This window comes from Caloenas nicobarica, chromosome 1 (assembly GCF_036013445.1).
Source record: "Caloenas nicobarica isolate bCalNic1 chromosome 1, bCalNic1.hap1, whole genome shotgun sequence".
Lineage (NCBI taxonomy): Eukaryota > Metazoa > Chordata > Aves > Columbiformes > Columbidae > Caloenas > Caloenas nicobarica.
Window position 1 is genome coordinate 137,681,920 of NC_088245.1, and position 21,857 is coordinate 137,703,776.

The 21,857-nt window shown below is 37.0% G+C and overlaps 1 protein-coding gene across 3 annotated transcripts in view; it reads left to right on the forward strand.

Moving 5' to 3' along the window:
- The window catches only part of USP25 (ubiquitin specific peptidase 25), a 97,629-nt gene extending 77,150 nt beyond the window's left edge, over nt 1-20,479 (forward strand). Inside the window, exons 17-26 of one of the 3 annotated variants that reach the window (XM_065626760.1) lie at nt 83-280; nt 1,803-1,942; nt 4,651-4,764; nt 6,619-6,714; nt 10,173-10,351; nt 11,179-11,257; nt 12,813-12,892; nt 18,433-18,556; nt 19,247-19,442; nt 19,883-20,479. In XM_065626760.1, coding sequence (XP_065482832.1) covers nt 83-280; nt 1,803-1,942; nt 4,651-4,764; nt 6,619-6,714; nt 10,173-10,351; nt 11,179-11,257; nt 12,813-12,892; nt 18,433-18,556; nt 19,247-19,442; nt 19,883-20,055 — 1,379 coding nt within the window. In that variant the 3' untranslated portion in view covers nt 20,056-20,479. The remainder of the gene's footprint in view (nt 1-82; nt 281-1,802; nt 1,943-4,650; nt 4,765-6,618; nt 6,715-10,172; nt 10,352-11,178; nt 11,258-12,812; nt 12,893-18,432; nt 18,557-19,246; nt 19,443-19,882) is intronic. The other 2 variants (XM_065626761.1, XM_065626762.1) reach the window with 2 other exon arrangements.
- The last annotated feature ends 1,378 nt before the right edge of the window (nt 20,480-21,857 follow it).

Here is a 21,857-nt window from a genome sequence, read left to right on the forward strand (position 1 = left end):
TTCATTTGAGGAAATTTGTTGAACATACTTTCTTTTCCCCTATTCTTTCTTTTTCTGAAATGTGTATTTCATGTTACTGCAGAGGAGTTTAACAAAGAAACGGGACAGATCCTTGTTGGAATGGACACACTGCCTTCAGATCTAAGGGATTATGTCAAGGAAGACAATAAACGTTTTGAAAAAGAACTTGAAGAATGGGATGCAGAACTTGCTCAGAAAGCACAGCAGGAAAAGTTGTTATCTCAGATACCTAGGGCACCAGCACCCTCACCTGCTCCAGGTTAGCTGCTTCTACCTCTTTGTAAAAGTAGAACCAAAAATCACTGAGTTTTATAAAAGGAGTAGAACAAAAAATCACTGGATTTTGTATGTATTGTTTTGCAGTTTAAGAAAGGAAGAAAAAGTGAATTTGTGTTACCATGATTTATAACTATTTACCTGGCCAAGATAACTGCACTTGAAGTCTAGTCTGTTGGGATTTTTTCATTTTTTATTTAAAGAAGAAAAATATTTGTTTGTTCTTCTGTCTTTTCCCTCGTAGTCATGCTTAGCTTTTACTAAATTAATTTTATTTCCTTGGAAGGTTTTGCCTCTTAAGATTGGTAATTATTAACAAGTCTCACCAGTCTGTTTTGAAAATGTATTAGTCCATAAGTGATGTATGTTCTTCTATTCAGAGTTATTGAGTAGGAGACCTACCTTCTCATTTTAAATTAGGATAGAATTTAGATCTAAAAAAAAAAGTTATTTGGTGTGATGTATTGAACAGAGTTAGCAATAGTAGGGCCCACTTAAGAAATTATTTAGAATTAATATGTAGAAACAAGGGTGTTTAAAACTGTGGAAAAGGCTCTTAGCAACAGTGAGGCCAACACTGTTAGGAAACTAGCTAATAAAGACCACTGGCCATGTGACTACAGAACATACATCTGCTTTGACATGGAAAAACCTGTCAGGTTTTAGCTTACATCTGCCTTTTCCTCCATTGCAGAAGGCTGTATGTACATTATGTGAAAAATGACATGGTGGATTTGTGTAGTGAGATTGCTGTCCAGGTGTTCTCCTGTTTGAGTCATAAAGACTGAGCATATATGTCTCATACCTATCTGTGGCTACAAACTGAATGTAAAAAGTGCAGTGATTTAATGACACTTCTCTTTCACAAACTCAGTGGAGAGTGACTTCATCTTCTCTATGTTTTGACTTTACAAACACTTGGAGACTGCTTTTAGTTCTTCTGTTAGTAATGGAAAGTACTAAATTAATGTTTTATTTGTCTACCAAAAGTTGCTTTCATCATGTAAGGAATATAAAACAGTATTTATGCTAATCACTTTTATTGCCCTCTAATGGGGGAGACACTGAGATTTCCCTCAAGTCGGAAGAATATGATATGTTGATTATTTTGTGAAGTAAAAATACATCTGGCACTCAAGTGGCTGTAGGTCATTCCATATATTGGGTCTGTATGCCACAAAGTCGAAGTAGAATGTCATCTTTATTCTCAGTCACCCACTGCATGATTGTTGAACACCCCTTACTCAAGAGCCTTAATGGTCTATAGACTGGACAGGTCTGTTGTTCCTATTATAAAATCATGGGTCCATTTATATGAAAATGTTCAAAATAACCTGATACACAGACTGGTGAAAAGTTTTATTTGTGAATGGTGTGACCTACCCTACATTTTCTGTGTGGGTTACCATATCTGTGAGACAGTGATCTGAATAAAACTAATCAATCAATTCAGAATTCATGCTTATGTTAACACATAAAATTGTTATTTTATTTCTGTCACCAAGTTCAAGCAGGAGAACCAGAATATTTAGAGCAGCCATCAAGAACTGATCTTTCAAAGCACTTAAAAGAAGATTCTGTACAAGCAATCAATAAAGCTTTAGCTGAACAAGAAGATAGAGGTCCAGAAGCTATAATGGATTCGGTGAGGATATTTTAAAGCTTGAAATACTTCTTTTGCTTTTATTTTGCAAATGGAAGCGGTATAATAGCTGATGAAAGGGGGTATGTGTGGAAACTTTGTACTGAAAATTGGTATTTCTTCAAGGACTGCCCAACACTCAAGTCCATCCAGAAAGTGTTTACTACAGTAGTGGGTGTAGTAGAGGAAAAATACTAAGGTAGATGACCTCTATGTGTTTAACGTACTTGTTAAGAGCACAGCATGTTCTTCAAATGACAACTGTGTTCGTGCCCATCATCTTTTCAAAATGTTAGATTGTTCCATTTATTTTTGAGGAGTAAACATTGACATTCCATGTAAAAGACCTGAAAAATACTGATTTAAACAGATTTTTATCTGAGAAATAGAAGATTATAATTGAGTTTCCTTGGAAGACCTATGGAAGCGTTAAAGTAGCTTTCAAAAATAAGGGGGTTTTCAACAGTGTTCTGTAGTTCTAATACAAATTCACATTTTGGCGATAATTATTTTTTGTGTTTCATCAGATGCATATATTAACTTAAAATGGTTATAAGAAGTAGTGTTGGGTGATACTGTTTTCCCTTCGTACAACAAATACTAAGAGGAATTAGAAATGTAACTACTTCGTAAGTTATTAATGGAACTAATATCTAACAGTTTTTTCTTTCAGCAAATACTTTTTTGCCTCTCTATAAGTATATAGATAAATGACCAATGTATTTGCCACAAAAGCAAGTGCCTTTAAGTCAATACATTCATTTGTGTTGGAACCGTATCTGTAAGGTTAGAACATACAAAATGAACAGTATGGCACCCCTAGTAACCACTGGAGATATGAACAGTTTAGATCTATGCAAAATTCGAAATACGCTTCCGAACTTCAGTTGGGAATCCTTATGAAACAAAAGCAGTCTAGCCCCAGGTATGTTTGAGGCCAACAGGAGAGTCCCCATAAAGCCTTTCAAAATGATGTGACAACTTATTAATTCTTAGACCTGATGTGTTTTCCATCCATTCTCCTGTGGTGTCGAGAGAGCAGAGATGCACTAAAATGAAAGCCAACAGGGAAACTGGATGAAAATGCATTAGGCTACTGCGTATCTGACTTCTTGGAGCTCTCAGAATGCAGAACAGCTTAGGGAGGACCCTGTCTAATGTGAGTTACCTCCAGCTGGAGGGGTAGCTATGAAAGTACCAAACCCATGATAAAATGTCTTGCATGGTGCTGTGATTTCTCTGGGGTCTGTGGGCATCCATCCTGGTGGGATGTCAAAGAGTCTTATTGACTTGTTTCCACGGATCAAGTGTTTTAGTTAGGCTAACAGCACTTTGCACAGCCTTAGGACTTTACCAGACTGTGGTTGAGAAACCATGTGGGGAACATCATGATAGGCTGAATGAGGCTGATGTAGGTCATCTTGTTTTTCACTGCGTATTTCTGCAACAAAGTGGATGGCTCTTCAGAAATAAAAAAAACCCAAACAAAACCAAAACAAACAAAAAACAAGCAAAAAACCCCAAACTATGCAAACTTTTATTTAGAAACAAATGTATTTCACCTGCTAGAATCTAAAGCAAATTTCTAGCTAATCTGAAGATACTCTGTTAATGTTTAAAAGCTGCTGCTCTCTGTATACCCAGGTTTAACTTAGGCAGAATTTGGCTTCCTTCTCAGTGTATCAGCATGCTTTTTAATTATTCTGTTTCCATATGTATTCTGACATGCAGGCATATATTCCTTTCCTCCACTTTTTATTTATTTGTTTTAAAAGAAGGAAAGCCAACATCAGAACATGTAACAAATAGGAGTGTAGGTTAGTCACCACATGATCATTTGTGTCCATTTTCTGCCGTTTTGTCCTTTTTTTTCTACCCTCTGCAAAGTCTTCCTTTGTATTTATACAGTGCTGGGTGTAAATAGATACTGTATGTGTTTCTGCAATCTTTGTTATAAAATGACACTATTGTAATAGTTGTAAAACAATTAGCGTGGCACACTGCTTAGATTAGAGTCAAGGTTTAAGATCTGAAAATGTTGTAAACTGGCTATTTTGCTGTGATGGGCCATAGGAGCAGAGATTAGTCTGTGGTGTTGTTTAGAACTTACTTTAACATAGCAAGAATTTCAAAGACTAACATAATCGTCCCCTGATTTTCTGTCTAATTACTTTTCTAAAAAAATAAACCTGTTCAACGTAAGGCACCTTTAAATATTCTTTCGAATATCTTAATTGCTAGAGGCTTTTTTTTTTCTCTCAGAGCATCAGGAAATGTTAGCCTTTGGCTTGTTGCCATCTCTTACTATGCATTCATCAGATACTTCAGTTATATTTAGTAATTTTTTTGTGGAATGTATGAAAAGAAGTGGTGGTTCACAGCCTCATCCTTTAACAACTGCCTTAAATTTGTAATGGATATTAGAGTTGCAGTACTGGCATACTAACCTGTAAAGATGTAATTAGTGAATAAAGGACGAATGAAATATTTTAATAGTAAAGGCTTAATTTTAAAATGTACTGCTTAAATTAAGAAACTGTAAGTAGTTAGAGAACATAAGTGGCATTTATAGTTTTTTTCAAAACTTCGGCAGGGCATATCATTTTACTTGATCAGCCTGTTAGTTTGTGTGTCACTGTAATTTGTCTTTTTTTCTGATTATTTTTTTATTTCCCCCACACACACATACTGATAATGATTTTCTTCTGCAGAGCTCTGATAATGGCCCAGCTCAACCAGCTCCTAACCAGCGAGTTGTAGAGGTGGCGATTCCTGATGTAGGGACTTTTGTGATTGAGTCAGAGGAGGGGGGTTATGACGATGAGGTACATTTGATTGCAATTGTGTGCACCACTCCTCGGTGCTTTCTTGTGCTGCCTGATGAGAATTTTTGGCATGTTTGCACATCATGACACCTAACAGATTTCTGCAAAACTAAATGCTTAGCAATTTGTGACCTTAACAATGACTTAATTTGTAATGAAATATGAAAGGAAAGCAATAGCTACTCTAATTGGGCACGCTTTGCATGGTACCGTTTACACTGGAGGTGTATTTGTCTTTTTAGCTGTGGAAGTTGAGTGTTTGTGTTAGGCCAGATAGCCTTTGAAATGCTGGTGATAGACTGTAGACTACGACTTTATTTAAAAAGTGACAGCGTAGTGAGTGATGTTCTTGATGTTTGCGCTTTCTTGTCAGTCCAGTAAAGCTGATGTTCGAGTCTGATCCCTTATTTGTCAAGTTTAAGCTTTTCAGACCTCAGGGATTAAATTATCCATGGAAACAACTTGAAACTGATATGGCAGGTGGAGCTGACTCTTCCAAAGTTTAAGGAAAAAAAAATAGAAAAATCCTTTTTTTCCCAGTTCAGACCCAGGGTGATGCCTGTACCTGATACTACTTGAAGAACAGATGAGGGGCCCATGTTATCCTGAGACACATTATTTTCTGCTGCCCTATTTTAGTAGCAGAAAGCAACTCTGCCAGGTCATCCAGCTGTCCTGCCTTGACACTGCTGACCCCATGTTTGTTTTGGTTGGAGACAGTGTTCGTGCAGCCCATATTCTGAGGTGTCTGAGCATGCCTTCTTGGTGGGCTATGGGGAGCTTTTGCTTCCGTAGAGCAAATGGATATTTCAGGTCATTCTGCCCTGTAATTGTGACCAATTGTAACTGGGAGTATGGGATGGGGAATAAAATTATTTAATTGACATTGTCACACTGAGTTCAGCTTCTCACAGATGTGTAGTCTCTACCTTTAAAGACATGAGGATTTAGCCTCACCTAATGGCCTGCTTTTTGTTTGTTTGGGGTTTTTTGTGTGTCTCCCCTGCCCTGCATTGTCCCTGTGCCATTGTCTTTCTTCTCTATTTTCTTCTTGTGTGTTCACTTTTGTCTTAATGTTGTTCTTATGTGTGGGAAACTTCTGGAGAGTTTAGGGTTCTTCTTTTGTTGCTGTGCCAGTTGCCTGGCCAGCTATACATTGAGCGGGGAGAGAGGGATTCTTTTTCTTTGCTTACAGACAGCAAAGGGGAAAGACCTTTTCTGAGCAATGTAGATGTATCAAATTGTTTGTATACAACTGATATGAATAGCTGTGAGATGTGTGTCTTATGTTTGGCTTTGTGTTTGTTAAATGTCGTGCATTTCATTTTTAAGAATAATTCTGCAAATGCTTCAGGGACCAATTGCATTTGCAGCAATGGGTCCCTTCTTTTGTTACTGAAATACACATAAACTACAGGCAGTGTAGTTTATGGTGTTTTTAGTATAGTATATATGAAGTGTGATTGGGTGATTTTTCTACATGAAACTTTTTTTTATCGTTTGGTGGCCATGGGTAGCACTCATTCAGTATGCAGTTTCTGATGGATACTAATGCCGAACGATGCATGTTCCTTTCCTGGGAAGTTTTGACCATGTCACTTTTAAGTTGTATTTGGCATAGTTTTTCTATTTTTTTTGTAAGCTTCCTTTAATTGTACGTTGTTACAGTAAAAATATATACACATGCCATGACTAGTTTGCAGAATGTGCACACCGGATCTGCATTGAAATGTGCCACTTCAATGTATGCATGCATTAAGTTGCTTTTTCTCTTGCATGAGACTAAAAGCATATTGAATTTGGTCATTAAAATATTAATCATTCAAAACTTTTACCTTAAATCCCTTGTGGCAGGTCATGCTGACCCCGAACATGCAAGGTATTATCATGGCTATAGGTAAAGCCAGGAATGTTTATGACAGGTGTGGGCCAGAAGCAGGGTTCTTTAAGGTACAACTAACATTTTCAACTTTTTCTCCTCTGATGTTTCTTGTTAGATATCCCTTCTCCCTCCACCCTTTGTATATTAAGACTGTTCCAGCGTTTATACGCAACTCTTCTATAATATCAGTCCTTCATTTAGATATTTCTCCCTTGAAAAACAGCCAGCTCTTTCCATGTTGATTGAGCAACACACTGCCTTGATATCAGTAGCTTACGTACCTTTCTGCGTTCTACCTCTCTAAGAATAGTAGCAAGTAACATGAAACCTAGATGTGTAATTTGTAAGAATATGTTCTGTTTTTTCTTTCCCTCTGTTAGTAACAAAAAGCGTACCTTTGCTAGGCTGTTTGGGACATGAGGTTTTTTTACCAAGCAACATCAGTGTTTAGTCATTTGTTGTTTATTTCAGAGATGTTCTTGGTTTGTACTCCTTAAAAGATTTTTAGTAAGTCTGAATTACTTTCTTTTGTATAATTGCATGGATGTCCATACTATTTATGCAGTGTTTTATTACTGGGAATTAGACGTTAGGCTTTTTGTGGCTGTTACTCTGCACAATGATACAAGATTTAAAAATGTGTTAGTCTTTTTAAATACACAAACTTCTGAGCATTTCCAGCTCATGATCTTTTGGATTTTCAGGGTATTAGAAAGGGAATTATTTTGACATGATGTAAAATTCTCTCAAGTGTGATTTGGAAGGGGGAAAAAGTTTCTTGCTTGTTGTTGAGGAGCAATCTGTTTACTACTTAATTCTGGTGTAGTTGCACTAGAAAAAAATGCGAAAACAAACAAAAAAAACCCACAACTGCAAACAAATAACCACCACAAACAATCCGCCTCCCCCATCAACAAAAAAAAATTCTCTGACCCCTTGGTAAGGAAATTGAAATCTTATGGGTTGTTTTGTTTGTCTGATTTTTGTGGCATTTTGTAATGGGTACCTAGAGCAGTGTTATAACCATAACAATTATTTGCAGGGCTGTCACTGTAAACTGTACCTGCCCTCAGGGAATGGAGAGACACCTGCCATAGTCTCCGTTCAGGGATATAGGTTTTGTTTGGGATTCAGTGGTGGGTTTTTTCCAAATTTATAACGTAATGAAAAGATGTTAATTTTTTTTTTAAGTTGAAAAAGAAAATGCTTGTTTAATCAAATCGAACTCGGTACCAGAAAGGTTAATTACACTGAATTATTTTTTAAATATGAAGAGTGTTTTGATGATTTTTAAAACAGAAATGCAGTTCAAAATAAAATTATATTTAGTGCTTCATAGTTATCAAAACAATGCTCAGTTGAAATATTTTTAGGTCTTTAATTTTGAATGCTTAAACATTCTCACTTTGTGGGGGACAGAATTTTTCTTTGCGTAATAAAATGTTCTGACACTAGATAGTAAGGGAACTTGTCTGTTCTCCAACACATTTTCTGCTGAGTCATGTTTGGGATAACTTAGATGAGGCGGAACATGCTTCATTTTTGAGGAAAACATTAGTATGAACGTATGCAGACGATGTGGCCCTACTTGGTGACAAAATTCATGTTTTGAAATGTATCAATTGAAATCTCATGTTATTCCGTACACTTCTTGTAAAAGCTTCTGTGGGGTTTTTTGGGGGCTTTTTTGTTGGTTTTGTGGGTTTTTTTTAATACTCTAATACTCGGGGTTTCTTCACATCTTTGTTTTTGTAAAATGAGTGTTTAAATTGTGAGGTTTTTTCTATGATGTCTTTGCTTTAGTGTAACCCAGGTAAAACTCATTTGACATGGGTCATTCTCGCTGCCAAGATTTTACTCCCCCTTTAGATCTCTGGCCCGAGATGTGACTAATACAAACCCATTAAGATATTTCTTGTCCAATGACCTCTTCCACTCATCCTTCTTTAAACTTTGTAGACCATTCCTTGCAGAATGTTTGCCTTAAGACCTTTCTATAACATTCTCAGTAAGAAAGTGAAAGCATGTAATACTTTTTTCTACCACCCTTTTTTCCTGTGTTCTGTGTAAAGTCAGTCTTATTTTTCATTGTATGTAGGATTTCTGAATCTGTAATGTACCATTTCATTTTGTTTGTATATGGAAATATAGGGTTTGCATTTTTTCCTACTTCTAAGTAATTCCCTGAGAAATTAAATGTCTAATAGCAATTGGGTTTTGCTTCTGGCCTACCCCCATAAACGGGGTTTAATTGTGTAGTTATCCATGTTGGTTTTCTAATGGCAGAACTCCCTATCATGTAAAACAATAGAAACTCTCTGTGGCTTTTGATATTTATAATCAGTTCTTCCGAACTTCCTTTTTAATGATAGTGCTTATGATTAGTATTTAAAAATACTGATGCAGAACTTTCTCTTAAGTTTTGAAGTTCTCCCCATGCTCTGTGTTTAAGCCTGTATGAACAGTATCCTACCCACATGTTTAGTCTTGCAACAAAATATGTATTAGAGAACAGGAGGCCAAATTTCCAATAGTTAAATGTCAAGTATGCTGCTGCCAGGTATTTCAACATAAAGAAATTTGAAATATTGAACAGGGTATTTTTCTGCCTGCTTTGGAGCTCAATTTTGTGCATATATTGTATTGAAACTTTGGTAATATGTGAAGCTACTGTGTTAAGCCATTTGTTTCAAGCTGACATTTAGTGTGGGCAAACAATCTCATCACCTCCCTATTTTGAGAGATAAATTATGGAACATATTCATAATTGTCACCATTTTTCTCATTATTTTTCTTGTTCCACTTGGTAGTGCTGCATAGTTTCAGTGAATAAGATCTAAGGAATGTAACAGATGATGCCCATTAAAATCTAGTGTGCTGGCAAAGCTAGAAAAGTAAACACTTCTGGTGACCTCTACATTCAATCTAAAATATTCAGTGAGGAGTCCATCCTGCCCTATGGAGGACTAATACGATTTCTATTGAAGTATTGTTTTCTTTAGAAATCCTACAATTTGATTTTTGTTGAAAGACGTTTTCCATTCTCACTTAGTGTTTCCAAAATCATGAATGTCATTTAAGCTTTCTGTAGAATTTGTCTTGTTCATGTATTTCAATCTTAACCATCTATTAGAGGTACCTTTTTTACCTTCTGAGAAACTAGAAGATTCTTTTGAGTAAAGTGTGTGGAATCTTGTACTGCTTTTGGACTGTAAATGCTTAAAAGAGGTCTTTCTAGGGACTGGATAAACCTTTTCTCAGGGGGACCTAGCACAGGATTGATATTGGTTTAGGAGTAAAAGTCTACCTGGGATTTTGGCTGCCTTAATTGGGGAGAGTCAGGAATAACTTTACTATTTGTCTGGTTTTTAATGTAGTTCAGCCTTGATACAAGGGTGGAATGTGGAATTGCTAAAAAATTATTTTGTAGACAAAGGGCCATGGGACTTGAATTATTCTGTTACTGTCTGTGACATTTATGAGTTAAAAGCCAGAACGAATAATGTATATTTTTAAAATTATTTAGGCAATTAAATTGGAATACACGCGACTGCTAAAATTAGCCCAGGAAGATCCACCGCCTGAATGTGATTACCGTTTGCGTCATGCAATTGTTTACTTCATCCAAAACCAGGCACCAAAGAAGATAATTGAGAGAACATTACTGGAACAGTTCGGAGATCACAATCTTAGCTTTGATGAAAGGTAATAAGATCTGCTTATCTCATTTCTTGTGCTCACATACATTCTCTGATGGTGGAGATGCCCCTTCATATTCAGATAATACATATAATAGAGGGAAGGTTGGTATGTTTGTCTTTCTCTTCTAGTTAATAGCTTGCAAATATAAAATGTATATAAGAATAATTTTGTGAAAATTATCATCTTTATAAAAATCTCTATAAAAGGAGTAAACAAGAAGTTATGTTTCTGTCAATATGAAGTAAGGCGGAATACTGAGTTTCTTCATGATTTTACATGTAGGTTTCTATACTTTCTTTCAAAACACTGGGAAAGGCTGTATAATTTGCTTTTCTTCACTGGCCTGAAAGCCAGCAGTAGACAGCAAAGCCTTGCCATCTTCTGAAATGGGACACCAAGCTAGTTGGGTAACTTACTTGAATGTAAGACACTGGCTCTTTTCCACTCAAAATTCCATATATTTACTTACATTAGTCTTATTGCTGTATAGTGAATAATCCTCTAATGTTACTTTTGCAGAGTAAATATCTGGGAGTTTCAAGACATCTGAACTTTAAATTAAAAAGAAAGACTGAGAAATGTGGCAATTTAGCAAAATAAAACAAGAAGTAATTCTTAGATAGCACAGGCCTCTATCACACATACTTCAAAAGTATGACGTCTCCTGCTGATTATACCATGCATAATAAAAAGCATATTTTCCATGGCATTTTCTTACTGTTTTGCGTAAGACTGTAGCTTATACTGTTTGAGGCTGCTGTCTTTGTATTGATAATATCCTTTGCTAATTTCCAGTAATCTTCCATGATTTTTTTATTGCTTTTTGTAAGGTGCCGTAACATAATGAAGGTTGCTCAATCTAAACTTGAAATGATAAAGCCAGATGAAGTAAACATGGAAGAATATGAGGTCAGTATTTTTTATGCTTGCATTAAACTGTAACATGAAATAGTTATCAGTAAGCTGAATTTTGTCTTCACAGATCAGCCTTATGCATCTTGAGAACTGGGTCAAGGGCACAGTCCTATTTGTGCTTTTCTTCCAGCTGTCTTGTGCAGCCATTACCATTTTTTTACGAGCACCAGATTCTTTTTTTTTGAGACCATATGTAACCAGTTTATGCATTTAATTTTTCCTCCTGTGCTATTTAGAAAAACTGGTAAAGAAGAAAAAAGCAAATCTCAGACATTAAATAATTGTGACTAATATTTGCCAAAGTAACTCATCTCATATTTAAAGCTAAGTCTGTAGCTGCTTTTACAGTATTGGTTTCGACTCTACATAATACTGTTCATTAAAGCATCTTAGCAGTGGGTATTTACATCCTAGGCAGATTCCAGTGCACCACTTAGACCTCAGTGTTCTGCTATTAGGTCTAGCTTGTTCAGGAGGACAATGGCAGTAATCTTCTCCTCAACAAACCAAATGAAAAGTATCTGTCATCTCTTACTACTGTGTTCAGGACCTACAGTAGATGTTACTACATTACAGTGTGTCCTCCCCAGCCTGTGACTCTTATAGTGGGATTTCTGTTGCATTTTTTTAGACTGTGCAAGGCTCAATATTTTACCAGTTTCTGACTGGCATTACACAGGTAGAATAAACAATTCTGGACTTAACTTTAAGAGTGATGGAGTGGGGTGTCTCCTATTCACCTGCAGATAAGCGCCACTTTTTTTAGCTCCTGAAGCAGATAGGTGGTGGTTTCTCCAAAGATTGCATCAGTATTTGTCCTGCATAGTGAGTTGGCATTTCATGGACCCTTTCTCATGCTCTTTGTGTTAATTCTGTAAGTGGCTATGTATTATGGGGTGCTGTCCCTTATTTTATATTTAATGAGCAATTGAAATTTGGCTACTAACCAGCTGCAGTAACAGCGCCTTTCTCGTTTAGAGCACTTACCTGTAAAGTTTGCTAGTAGCCACTTGTTATAAATGGTGATGCAGTAAGATGTTTTGCTCCAATATAAACATCTCCACAGGCTGTATTGCATATTGGTTTTTGTCACTTCCCATGTGGAATGTTCAGACTTTTTCTATGTCATTCCTATATTGAAAGTTAAGCTTAATATTTAGTGTATGAAAAAGCTTTCTAATACTTTCTGAGTAAATAACTGAGCATAATGTAGGGAAGAAAAAAAAGGCTATTAGCTTCTCAACTCTTTTGAGAGGAAAAAGGAGATCTCATGTAATTCTGACCATGGTTCTCCAAGGATGCTTTGTGTTCCTTTCATATAGTAACACATTCTGTAAAAGTAATCTAATCTAGAAATATTTTAGATACTGAAGAATTTTCTTTTTATTGATGGAGGGGGGTATTCAGGCAGAATTTTCACATATACGAACTTATTAGGGGTCCTTAGCATGCACTGAGGGTATTCAGCACTAAGTGAAACGTGTGTAAAGATAGATAAATGTATTTCATGTTCATGAATGAAATTCTATATACCCTTTCTTATATGCAGAGATGGCATCAAGACTATAGAAATTTCAGGGAAACAACCATGTTTCTCATGGTAGGATTGGAGTTTTTCCAAAAAAAGAGGTAAGTGCTAGTATAGAACTTAAATATAGTAGAGCAATTTGAAGGTAAAGTGTAATATTGATAAGTAAACCTATTTTTTAAATTAAGAATTGTTTAATGTGTTCTTCATTTTAGTTAAGCATTTATTCGGTCCATTAATGTCTTCAGTCTTGCATCTCCCTCAAAGTTTCCTGCAACTTCCTATTCTTAATCTCAGTTTCCAATCTCTTATCAAGCCATGGACTCTTTTCAGAACACCCTTCAAGCGCACCCATATTCCTCCTTCTCTCCTACTTTAAGTGCTCTGGGTATCCCTCAGCCATAAAAATCTTCTCTGTCACCACATGTGCAAATACATTTATCTGCTTTCATCAGCAATCACAGTTAATCAAGTCCCTGTCTTACCTGACTTATTATTGGGTCTTCCCGCAGCAGCAAAGTTTAGCCTTCTGCATTTGTTTGAGCCAAAAATCCACCTGCGATGGGCTTTTAAAGGTCAGGAAAAAAACCCATAGTTACGCACGCATGATAGCTTTCCTCAAATATCATAGTTGTAGCTGATTCTTCATAGCTCCATGAGGCAATGGTGATTCATTTCCTTCTCTTTTTGAACCAAGTCAGGAATTGTGGCTATATAAAATAGGTGACATTTGTGTACTTAGTGCAGCTAAAATTTATTCTCTGATCTACTACATGCAACAAGGATGGTGATTACAGTATAGCTGCTTCAAAACATTCTGCAGAGCATCCTTCGAAACAGAATTGTTCAAAAGTACTTCTTGCTCCCATGCCCAGCCAAAAGAATGAAATGATCAGCTGCAGAATATCCAGTGGCTGACATCTGTGGTGTGAAAATTGAGCTATCACGATTAAAATTTTTGATAGTGAAAACAACTTTGTAGTCAATCACTGATTTTTTTTTTCATGTAGGTCATGGTTTAATGGGCAACTAGGACTGCGCAGCTGCTCAAGTGGACGGGGGGAGAGAATCAGAAAACAAACAAACCCCACACCAAAACAACAACAAAAAACCCCAACAAACAAATGACAAAGAACAAAAAAGGAAACAAACAAACAAACAAAACCCCATAAAACGAATAAACAGCAATGTGGGTTGAGATAAGAACAGTTTAATAGGACAGCAAAGGAAGATAAAATGATAATAGAAAATATAAGCCAAGTAATACACAATGCAATTGCTCCCTCCCTGCAGCACTGATAGCCTGACCGTGCCTGAGCAGCGATATTTGCCCCTTGGCTAACTCCGATTTATATACTGAGCATGACATCATGCGGTAAGGAGCACTCCTTCGGCCACCTTGGGTCAGCTGTGCTGGCTGTGCCCCCTCCCAGCTCTTGTGCACTTGGAGGAGCATGGGAAGCCAAAAAAGTCCTTGACTACTGGCAACAACCAAAGCATCAGTCTGGTATCAGCATTCTTCTCATACTAAATCCAAAACACAGCTAATAGAAAGAAAATTAACTCTATCCCAGCCGAAACCAAGACGATGTATAACACAGTAGGTGGTAAAATTATAGTGGGAATCAAATTTATTTTTTTGTCTCTATGTTATGTAGTAAACTGCTTCATATTTCTCCTTCTTGTCTTGTATGTTCCCAAAAAAGAAAGGCCTGAAACAAACCAGGATAATTTATTGGAAATGACGCTACCTTGTCTTTATGACAAGCTATGTCTTTGTATAGTGGCTAATACAATGAGCCCATAGTCTTGGTTTGTCTTCTGGTTGCTAACATGTAATAAGTAGTACATTCATCAGTAATTTAAATTGCAGTGTGCTACTTTGTCAGTCTTAAACAGCTTATGTACAAAGGTTGGTCAGAAGACTGCCTGGCTTATTTGAAAAATAAACACTCTGGTGTCGCTTGATCCCTTAAGGCGGCAAAAATGTCATTGGCATCGGTGTGGTATATAGGAACCCTCCTTGTTATCCCTGGACCTGTGCATGCTCTAAGCATGCAGGCAGGAATGAAAGGTCTTCAAGTTCCTTGGCACTGGTACTCCAAGGTGGCACCTTCAACTGCAAAATACCAGTGTTTTCACTTGTCCACTTCTTATTGTAGTATATCCCAATTATGCCACCAGGAGGGAGGAAAGCACAGATTTCTGCTCTATGCTAAACAGTGTTTTTGGTATAGTTTTACATTATTTAGATTAATTTGCAAAATTAAAGTGAGGCATTTTTTACCAAACATCATTGTAATTTAGAAAACAAGCCTATAATGGCCAGCCCTTGACTCTAATATTGGTCAGAAATAAAAAAATACAATATGAAATGCAATTTCATAAATGCTTCAAGAGGTATTTAATACAAAGGCAGTAAGACTAGAGTTGAGTGTGCTTAGAGGATGGCTGAGGATCTGTGTATCACTGAATAGCTCTAAAGGCATCTGTTGCAATTACACACTCATGTTTCAGCTACAGGTTCCCAAAGGACTGAAATATTGAATGAGGTTCATATCTTGTACACTCTAGAGAGCAGTGCTACCATCCTTATTCTGGAAGTGAGACTAAATAGATGAAATCTTCCAATTCCCTTATTAATACTGAAATCATAAAAATTTAAAAATATTTATTAAAACATAGACTTTCTTAATTGAAGCACAGCCTTCATCCATTGGACTGTTTTGAGCCTTTTTTCAGAAACCCTTCTTCAGTTGACCAACTTTTTCTAGTTTTAGTAACACTAATTGATACCTAGTGGTCTCTGATTTCCTTAAGTAATAGTACTCTGTACACAAAATCAATATTAAAGAAGTAGTTTGGTGTATGTTTTTCATGCCTACTTTCAGTGATCGTTTGTGATTCCTTATGGTGGTTGACAAGGCCCTGTGGAGAATTAAGGCATCTTTCAGGTATATCTTCTCTGGCTGCACTGTAGAGTAGGAACCTGTTCTGGCTGAGGTGACCGCAGCCAGCTAATGAGCCTTGGCAGGAGTTTCACCTGCAACTCGCTCATGTGATAGTATCTGAAAAGTGAACAAATTGTGGACTTTAGCGGTTACCTTTAAAGTTTCTTGGAAAGCAAATACCGTTTTTCAGTTTTAACTAAAATGCCTTTTTCAAAGCAGTGCTGAAATTTAGCTGACCTATGCTTTCTGCATCTTTTCCAAAGCCTAGACCCGGTGAACTCCATAATTGTGTGGGCAGCTTCTGTGATTTTTAGGCCTAGGCTTCATATGCTGCAGCTTATATGCACTTCAGGTGTGAAAGGGCAGAACTTGCTTGCTGATTTACACTGTAGTAGTATTTCTCAGACTCTCAAGATACATAAGAACTCCAAGCTTGCATGTATAGTAATGGTGATTTAAAATAGCTTACTTTGCGGTTAAATGGCACTATGGTTGTTTCAAGGAAAGGTCACACAACTGGGGGAAGGAGCAGGAAGAGAGGGACTGGGATTAAGGCCACTATCAGCAGCAAGTTTTTAGTTTGGATCAACTGAGTTGTTGACACTGTCATTTAAACCTGCACTTTCACAAATAACTGAACTGAGAAAGCCTGCTCCTCTGGCTTTATATCCAGCAATTCCAGTTCTTTGCACTCGTCTTTTCCCCTTTCTTACTACATTGTTTTCTGCTGTCTGGTCAGTCGTGGTGGTGGTCCGTGGTGTGAAGAGTTTTCATGGGCAGGAGAAATGGACTTGAGTAGAGGATAATAGGACTTCTTCTAATGAAAGCATAGCTTTGTATTTTGAGGACAAAAAGGTGGAAAATAGTGACTGTACTCGTAATGTAATATCTTAATTACTTAAGCAATATATGTTTAGAATTGCAAGTGACTGAGAAGATCTCATGGTGGAATAAATAAATTCACAGTAGATTCTGAAATTATGGTGTTGGGCTTCATGTTGTTCCTCTAAACAGGTACATTAGAAGGTAAAGCTTTAAGGAACCATTGATATTTCAAGTAGCTGTTTCCCTTCTTTTTATGTTATCTCATTGGGAGGCATTACTGTAAGTCGTCTTTGGAAAATTCTGTCTTTTTTTTTCAGTTATGCCCTGCGTGTGCTCATACATAATTTTTAGCCATTTTTAGTACTTTGTTTGGGGTTGGTAGTTTGAACCTTAACCATGACCTCCTGTTCCCACTACGAGTGAGTGAGTACACAATGTACTGTAATGATCCATTAGGAAATTTCTCTTCCTAGATTTTTTTTTTTTTAGTTTGAGTAAAAATGAGATTTCTAACTGCTTGTTTTTAGAGTAGCTGCTTGAACTGCTTTCAGTGGCTGTCTCTCATAACTGGGTTTCTGGAAGTCAGAGAATTAACAATTTAAGGTGTTTGCTGGAAATGGTTTGCAGCAGCGTGAGAGGAGATTGTTAATCTCTGTGTTAAGGGATCTCTGACTATTAACTGTTAGGTTCTTAGGTCCTCTGTTGCTCATCCTTTACCAGTTAGGCATGTATTTATCTTCTGTGTTTAGATTAAAGACAGGAATACCAACAGTCTATTGGCACTTCTGCTTTTGAAATGCTATTGTGGCTTCCATCACTTTAGACTGAAGTAGTTTGGAAGAGCTCAGGTCGAGAGAGGTTCTCCTTCCCCTCTACTCTGCCCTGGTGAGAACGCATCTGGAATATTGTGTCCAGTTCTGGGCCCCTCAGTTCAAGAAGGACAGGGAACTGCTGGAGAGAGTCCAGCGCAGGGCCACAAAGATGATGAAGGAAGTGGAGCATCTCCCTTATGAGGAAAGGCTGAAGGAGCTGGGGCTCTAGTTTGGAGAAGAGAAGCCTGAAGTGTGACCTCATCAATGTTTATGTAAAGGGTGAGTGTCACGAGTATTGGAGCCAGGCTCTTCTTGGTGACAACCAATGATAGGTCAAGGGGCAATGGATACCAACTGGAACACAGGAGGCTCCACTTAAATATGAGAAGAAACTTCTCAGTGAGGGTGACAGAGCGCTGGAACAGGCTGCCCAGGGAGGTTGTGGAGTCTCCTTCTCTGGAGACATTCAAAACCCGCCTGGACACCTTCCTGTGTAACCTCATCTAGATGTTCCTGCTCTGGTGGGGGGACTGGACTAGATGATCTTTTGAGGTCCCTTCCAATCCTGAACATTCTGTGATTCTGTGTGATTCTGTGAACTTACAGTTAGTGAGGCTAAAAATTCGCATTGTATTTTTTAGAAATAAGGTGACAGCTTTAAATCTTTTAAGGTGTAGAATGCTATTAAGATATACATAGTAACAGAAGATCAAACCTACGTGACATAAATGCAAGCAAGAATAATTAGGTTTTCCTGTATACTCAAGGCTAATCGAAAACTATTTTTGGAGTGAAAGCATATCCACTGGTTTCAGTGAGCTTTGGAGCAGACTTTGTGTGCAAGTGATCTAACCTGATAATAAAATAAATTGTTCTAATGTGCATAAAAGACAAAATTGCATGATAGAAAAAACACCATTATGAAGAGATTGGTGAGGAGGGGTGGAATTAGGTAACTTCACTTGTTTGACTACCTTGTGAAGAACACAGTAGTTAGCTTGAAATAGGTGGTACCTGGATGATGTGTCTAATGTTTTTGTTTCTTTACTTCAGCTATATGGAAGCCTTGCTCTACCTTATCTATGCTTACCAGAATAACAAAGAACTCTTGTCCAAAGGCCCGTACAGAGGGCACGATGAAGAGCTGATATCCCACTACAGACGAGAATGTTTGCTAGTAAGTGAAGGTTGAAGTATGTTTCAAAAACATTGAACTTGCTGTGTAGCTTTAACAAAACTAATTAGTAGAAGAGTGGTGCCGTTGTTTAAAACCAAACTAAAACCAGCCAAAAACCCCTTTCATTAGCAAGTTAATGCTTCAGACTTGGGTAAGGAAAAAAGTCAAAAGTAAGAAGGAAAATTTTATTCCCATGTTTTTTTTTTTTATTATCAGCCATCATTTTTATGATTGTAAATAGCGTGCTGGCTGCCAGCATGTCTGGGCCAGGTAGGAACAACACTTCACAGTCTTGGTGAGCACACTCACCCTGGTGCCACAATTTGACAGAGACACAAAGACTGGAAAAGGCATCGTCGGGAAACAAGGGCTTTTTCCTTGATTATGTCACTTACAGAAATAGTGAGAAAACAAAAGCAGATGAGAAGACCTCAGTCTTTAAAAAGAACAGCTGTAAAGGTTCAGTTTGCAGGTATCAACTGAAGTGACTCGAAGAACAGCACAAGATCAAGTGGTTTAATAAAGTATATGCATCATTGCTGTAAACGTTAGAAGTGCAACTGTGGTTAATACAAATTACAAGGTAGATTTTGTAGGAAGACTGTGCTTTAAAACAAACAAACTGATGCATGGTAGAATGTGAAATGCTGTATACTTAAAGACTTTCCTTTTTTGTGGTGGTTGATGAAGAAACTAAATGAACATGCTGCAGCACTGTTTGAATCAGGAGATGATCAGGAAGTAAACAATGGCCTGATCATTATGAATGAGCTTATTGTCCCATGTTTGCCATTACTACTGGTGGATGAAATGGAAGAAAAAGATATTGTTGCTGTGGAAGATATGAGAAACCGTTGGTGTTCCTATCTTGGACAAGAAATGGAACGTAAGTCATTTATTCATTAAGGTAAAAGATCCTTGTGCACCTCTTTTATAAATGTGATGTTTTCAGTGTCTTGAATTGACTCTTTTGTGCCTTGGTAATTTATTTTGAGCTCTCTTGGCTTTTCAGTAATCCCGTACACATTTAAATAAACAGTTTTTCCATATATTGCAGTGGCATATTAGACCTTAAAGGAAACGTGCTTTTTGAATGGGAAAACATTTGTGGTGTTAAACCATCTGAAGGGGCTTTTATGTTATTGTCTTACTGGGAATTGGTATGTCCCATTTATTGCTGGCAGACCTGAAGAAAGTGGATTATTCCAAGTGAAACTCCTCCTCTTCCCACACACCAATAAACAAAAAGTCAGTGTTGGCCAGAAAAAGAAGAATTCCACGCGCAGGCGTAAATGCTTATGTTTGTTCTTCTTGTTTTATTTGCAGCTAACTTGCAAGAAAAGCTGACAGATTTCCTGCCAAAACTGCTAGATTGTTCTACAGAGATTAAAGGTTTCAATGACCCGCCAAAGTTACCCTCCTACTCCACACACGAACTGTGTGAAAGATACGCCCGAATTATGTTGTCACTCAGTCGAACTCCAGCCGATGGAAGATAAATCCTGCAACCTTCCTAAGCACATTGTATAAACTTTTTTAGTTCTTAAACCTTGCCTTCCTGTCACAGGGTTTGCTTGTTGCTGCTATAGTTTTTAACTTTTTTATTTTAATAACTGCAAAAGAGAAATGACTGTACAAACTTTAGCCAGACTGCAAAACAGTTAAAGCTGAGAATCGCATGGCGCTCAGTTGTTTCAACCAGAATTGGTGCAACATGCAAGTCTGATCATTACGGCAAAACTGCTTTTTTGCCACTTATCTGTTACAGTATTACTTTGCTTTTATCTTAAGATCCTTTACTTTATCAACAGCTGTCTGGATCATTTTGTGACTGCAACTACTTTAAGTGTCCAGTACTGTGTAAATACATGGTACTTGGTAGCTTGTAAATGAAATGAAAGAATAAAGTTTTATTTATGGCTACTTCTGTGTTTGCAAGCAGATACCTTGTATATTAGTGTAAAATACGGGTATTTTTAGAAGAGATACAGTATATTGATGGGTTACTCAATTTTATAGACAAGATTCTTCAGGATTTATGGCCAGTTTAGTTACAGGTAGTCAGAGATTACTGTATGTGAATATATTGGAAAAACTGTCACAGTATTATACACTATGGTTTTTTGTAAATTCTTTACTGATCTGTATGATACTACACCTGAACACTTTTGTGTGTGTGGCCATGCCAAGTCTTTTCTGATAGTAGGGACTGGCTTCTGAAGCAAAACAATAATGGCACCTTCTGTTCTTAGAAAAAAAAAGTATTTTCAATAGAAATATATTACACCCTCTGAGCAAAATTTCTAGAAATTGATCTAAGTAGAGGAAATAAAGGTTTTAAAAAAATCGAATTTGTGAAGCTTAAGAATTAATCTTTTTTAAAAAAATTGGTATTTTAGTCATGTAAGTGACCAGAAATAAAACGTTATTTAAATTCCTTACTTGAAATGGGTTGCTATTGTTGCAACAAAATGTCTCAGAAATCTTTTGTCTGCCCTAATTAAATTTCTATTGCAAGTGAAAGAAAAAAGCGTAGGGCTTTTTTTGTAGAACTGAAGTACTGTCTGCTTTTAATGAAGAAGCTTAATTATTGTGTGGAAAAAGAAATCTAATGCGTCCTTAGGTAATGTTGTTATCTGACACTATTTTGATTCCTACTCTTTATAGAGAACTTCATGTGTTAGAACAGTAAACTATGTGAATATTTGTTTGTATGTTTTTATTGGAGCGGCACTCAACTTCTCATTACCGGCTTTCAGGTGGTGTTTGTCCGATTATCTACTAATGAAAGAATACAGAAGGGAGGGAAGGAGTGATGGAGTTCAGACCACCTAGAAATATGGTGGGTGTAAATGTAGGCAGCTCATACACATGAAGAGGCAGAGTTCAGTCTTGGTATATACCAGTCTTGAAAGCCGTTCAGTCTGGAGAGGTGCTGGATCACAACATACAGTGGATAGAGTTTGGCCTTCAATTCAGAATCTTTTTAGGACTGTCTTCTGTTTTCAGTATTGGAGTGCTTTATACTTTGTCAAACTATCTATTTTTTTTTTTTAAGAATATTGAACTCATACAAGTGCCATACTGCTCAGAAGCCTTTTTTAGGTCTGAAACTATTGATGTGTGAAATATCTTAAAAGGAAAAAACATGTATAGTATGAAAAGGTGAAGATGCATTTTAAAAGATTTCACTTTTTGCATCTGTTGCACTTAGCATTGTGTATTTTTAAACAAGGTTTCGAACACATTAAATTTCTTGTTTGCCTTTTTCAATGATTGTAAAAACACCTGAAAGTGAAAG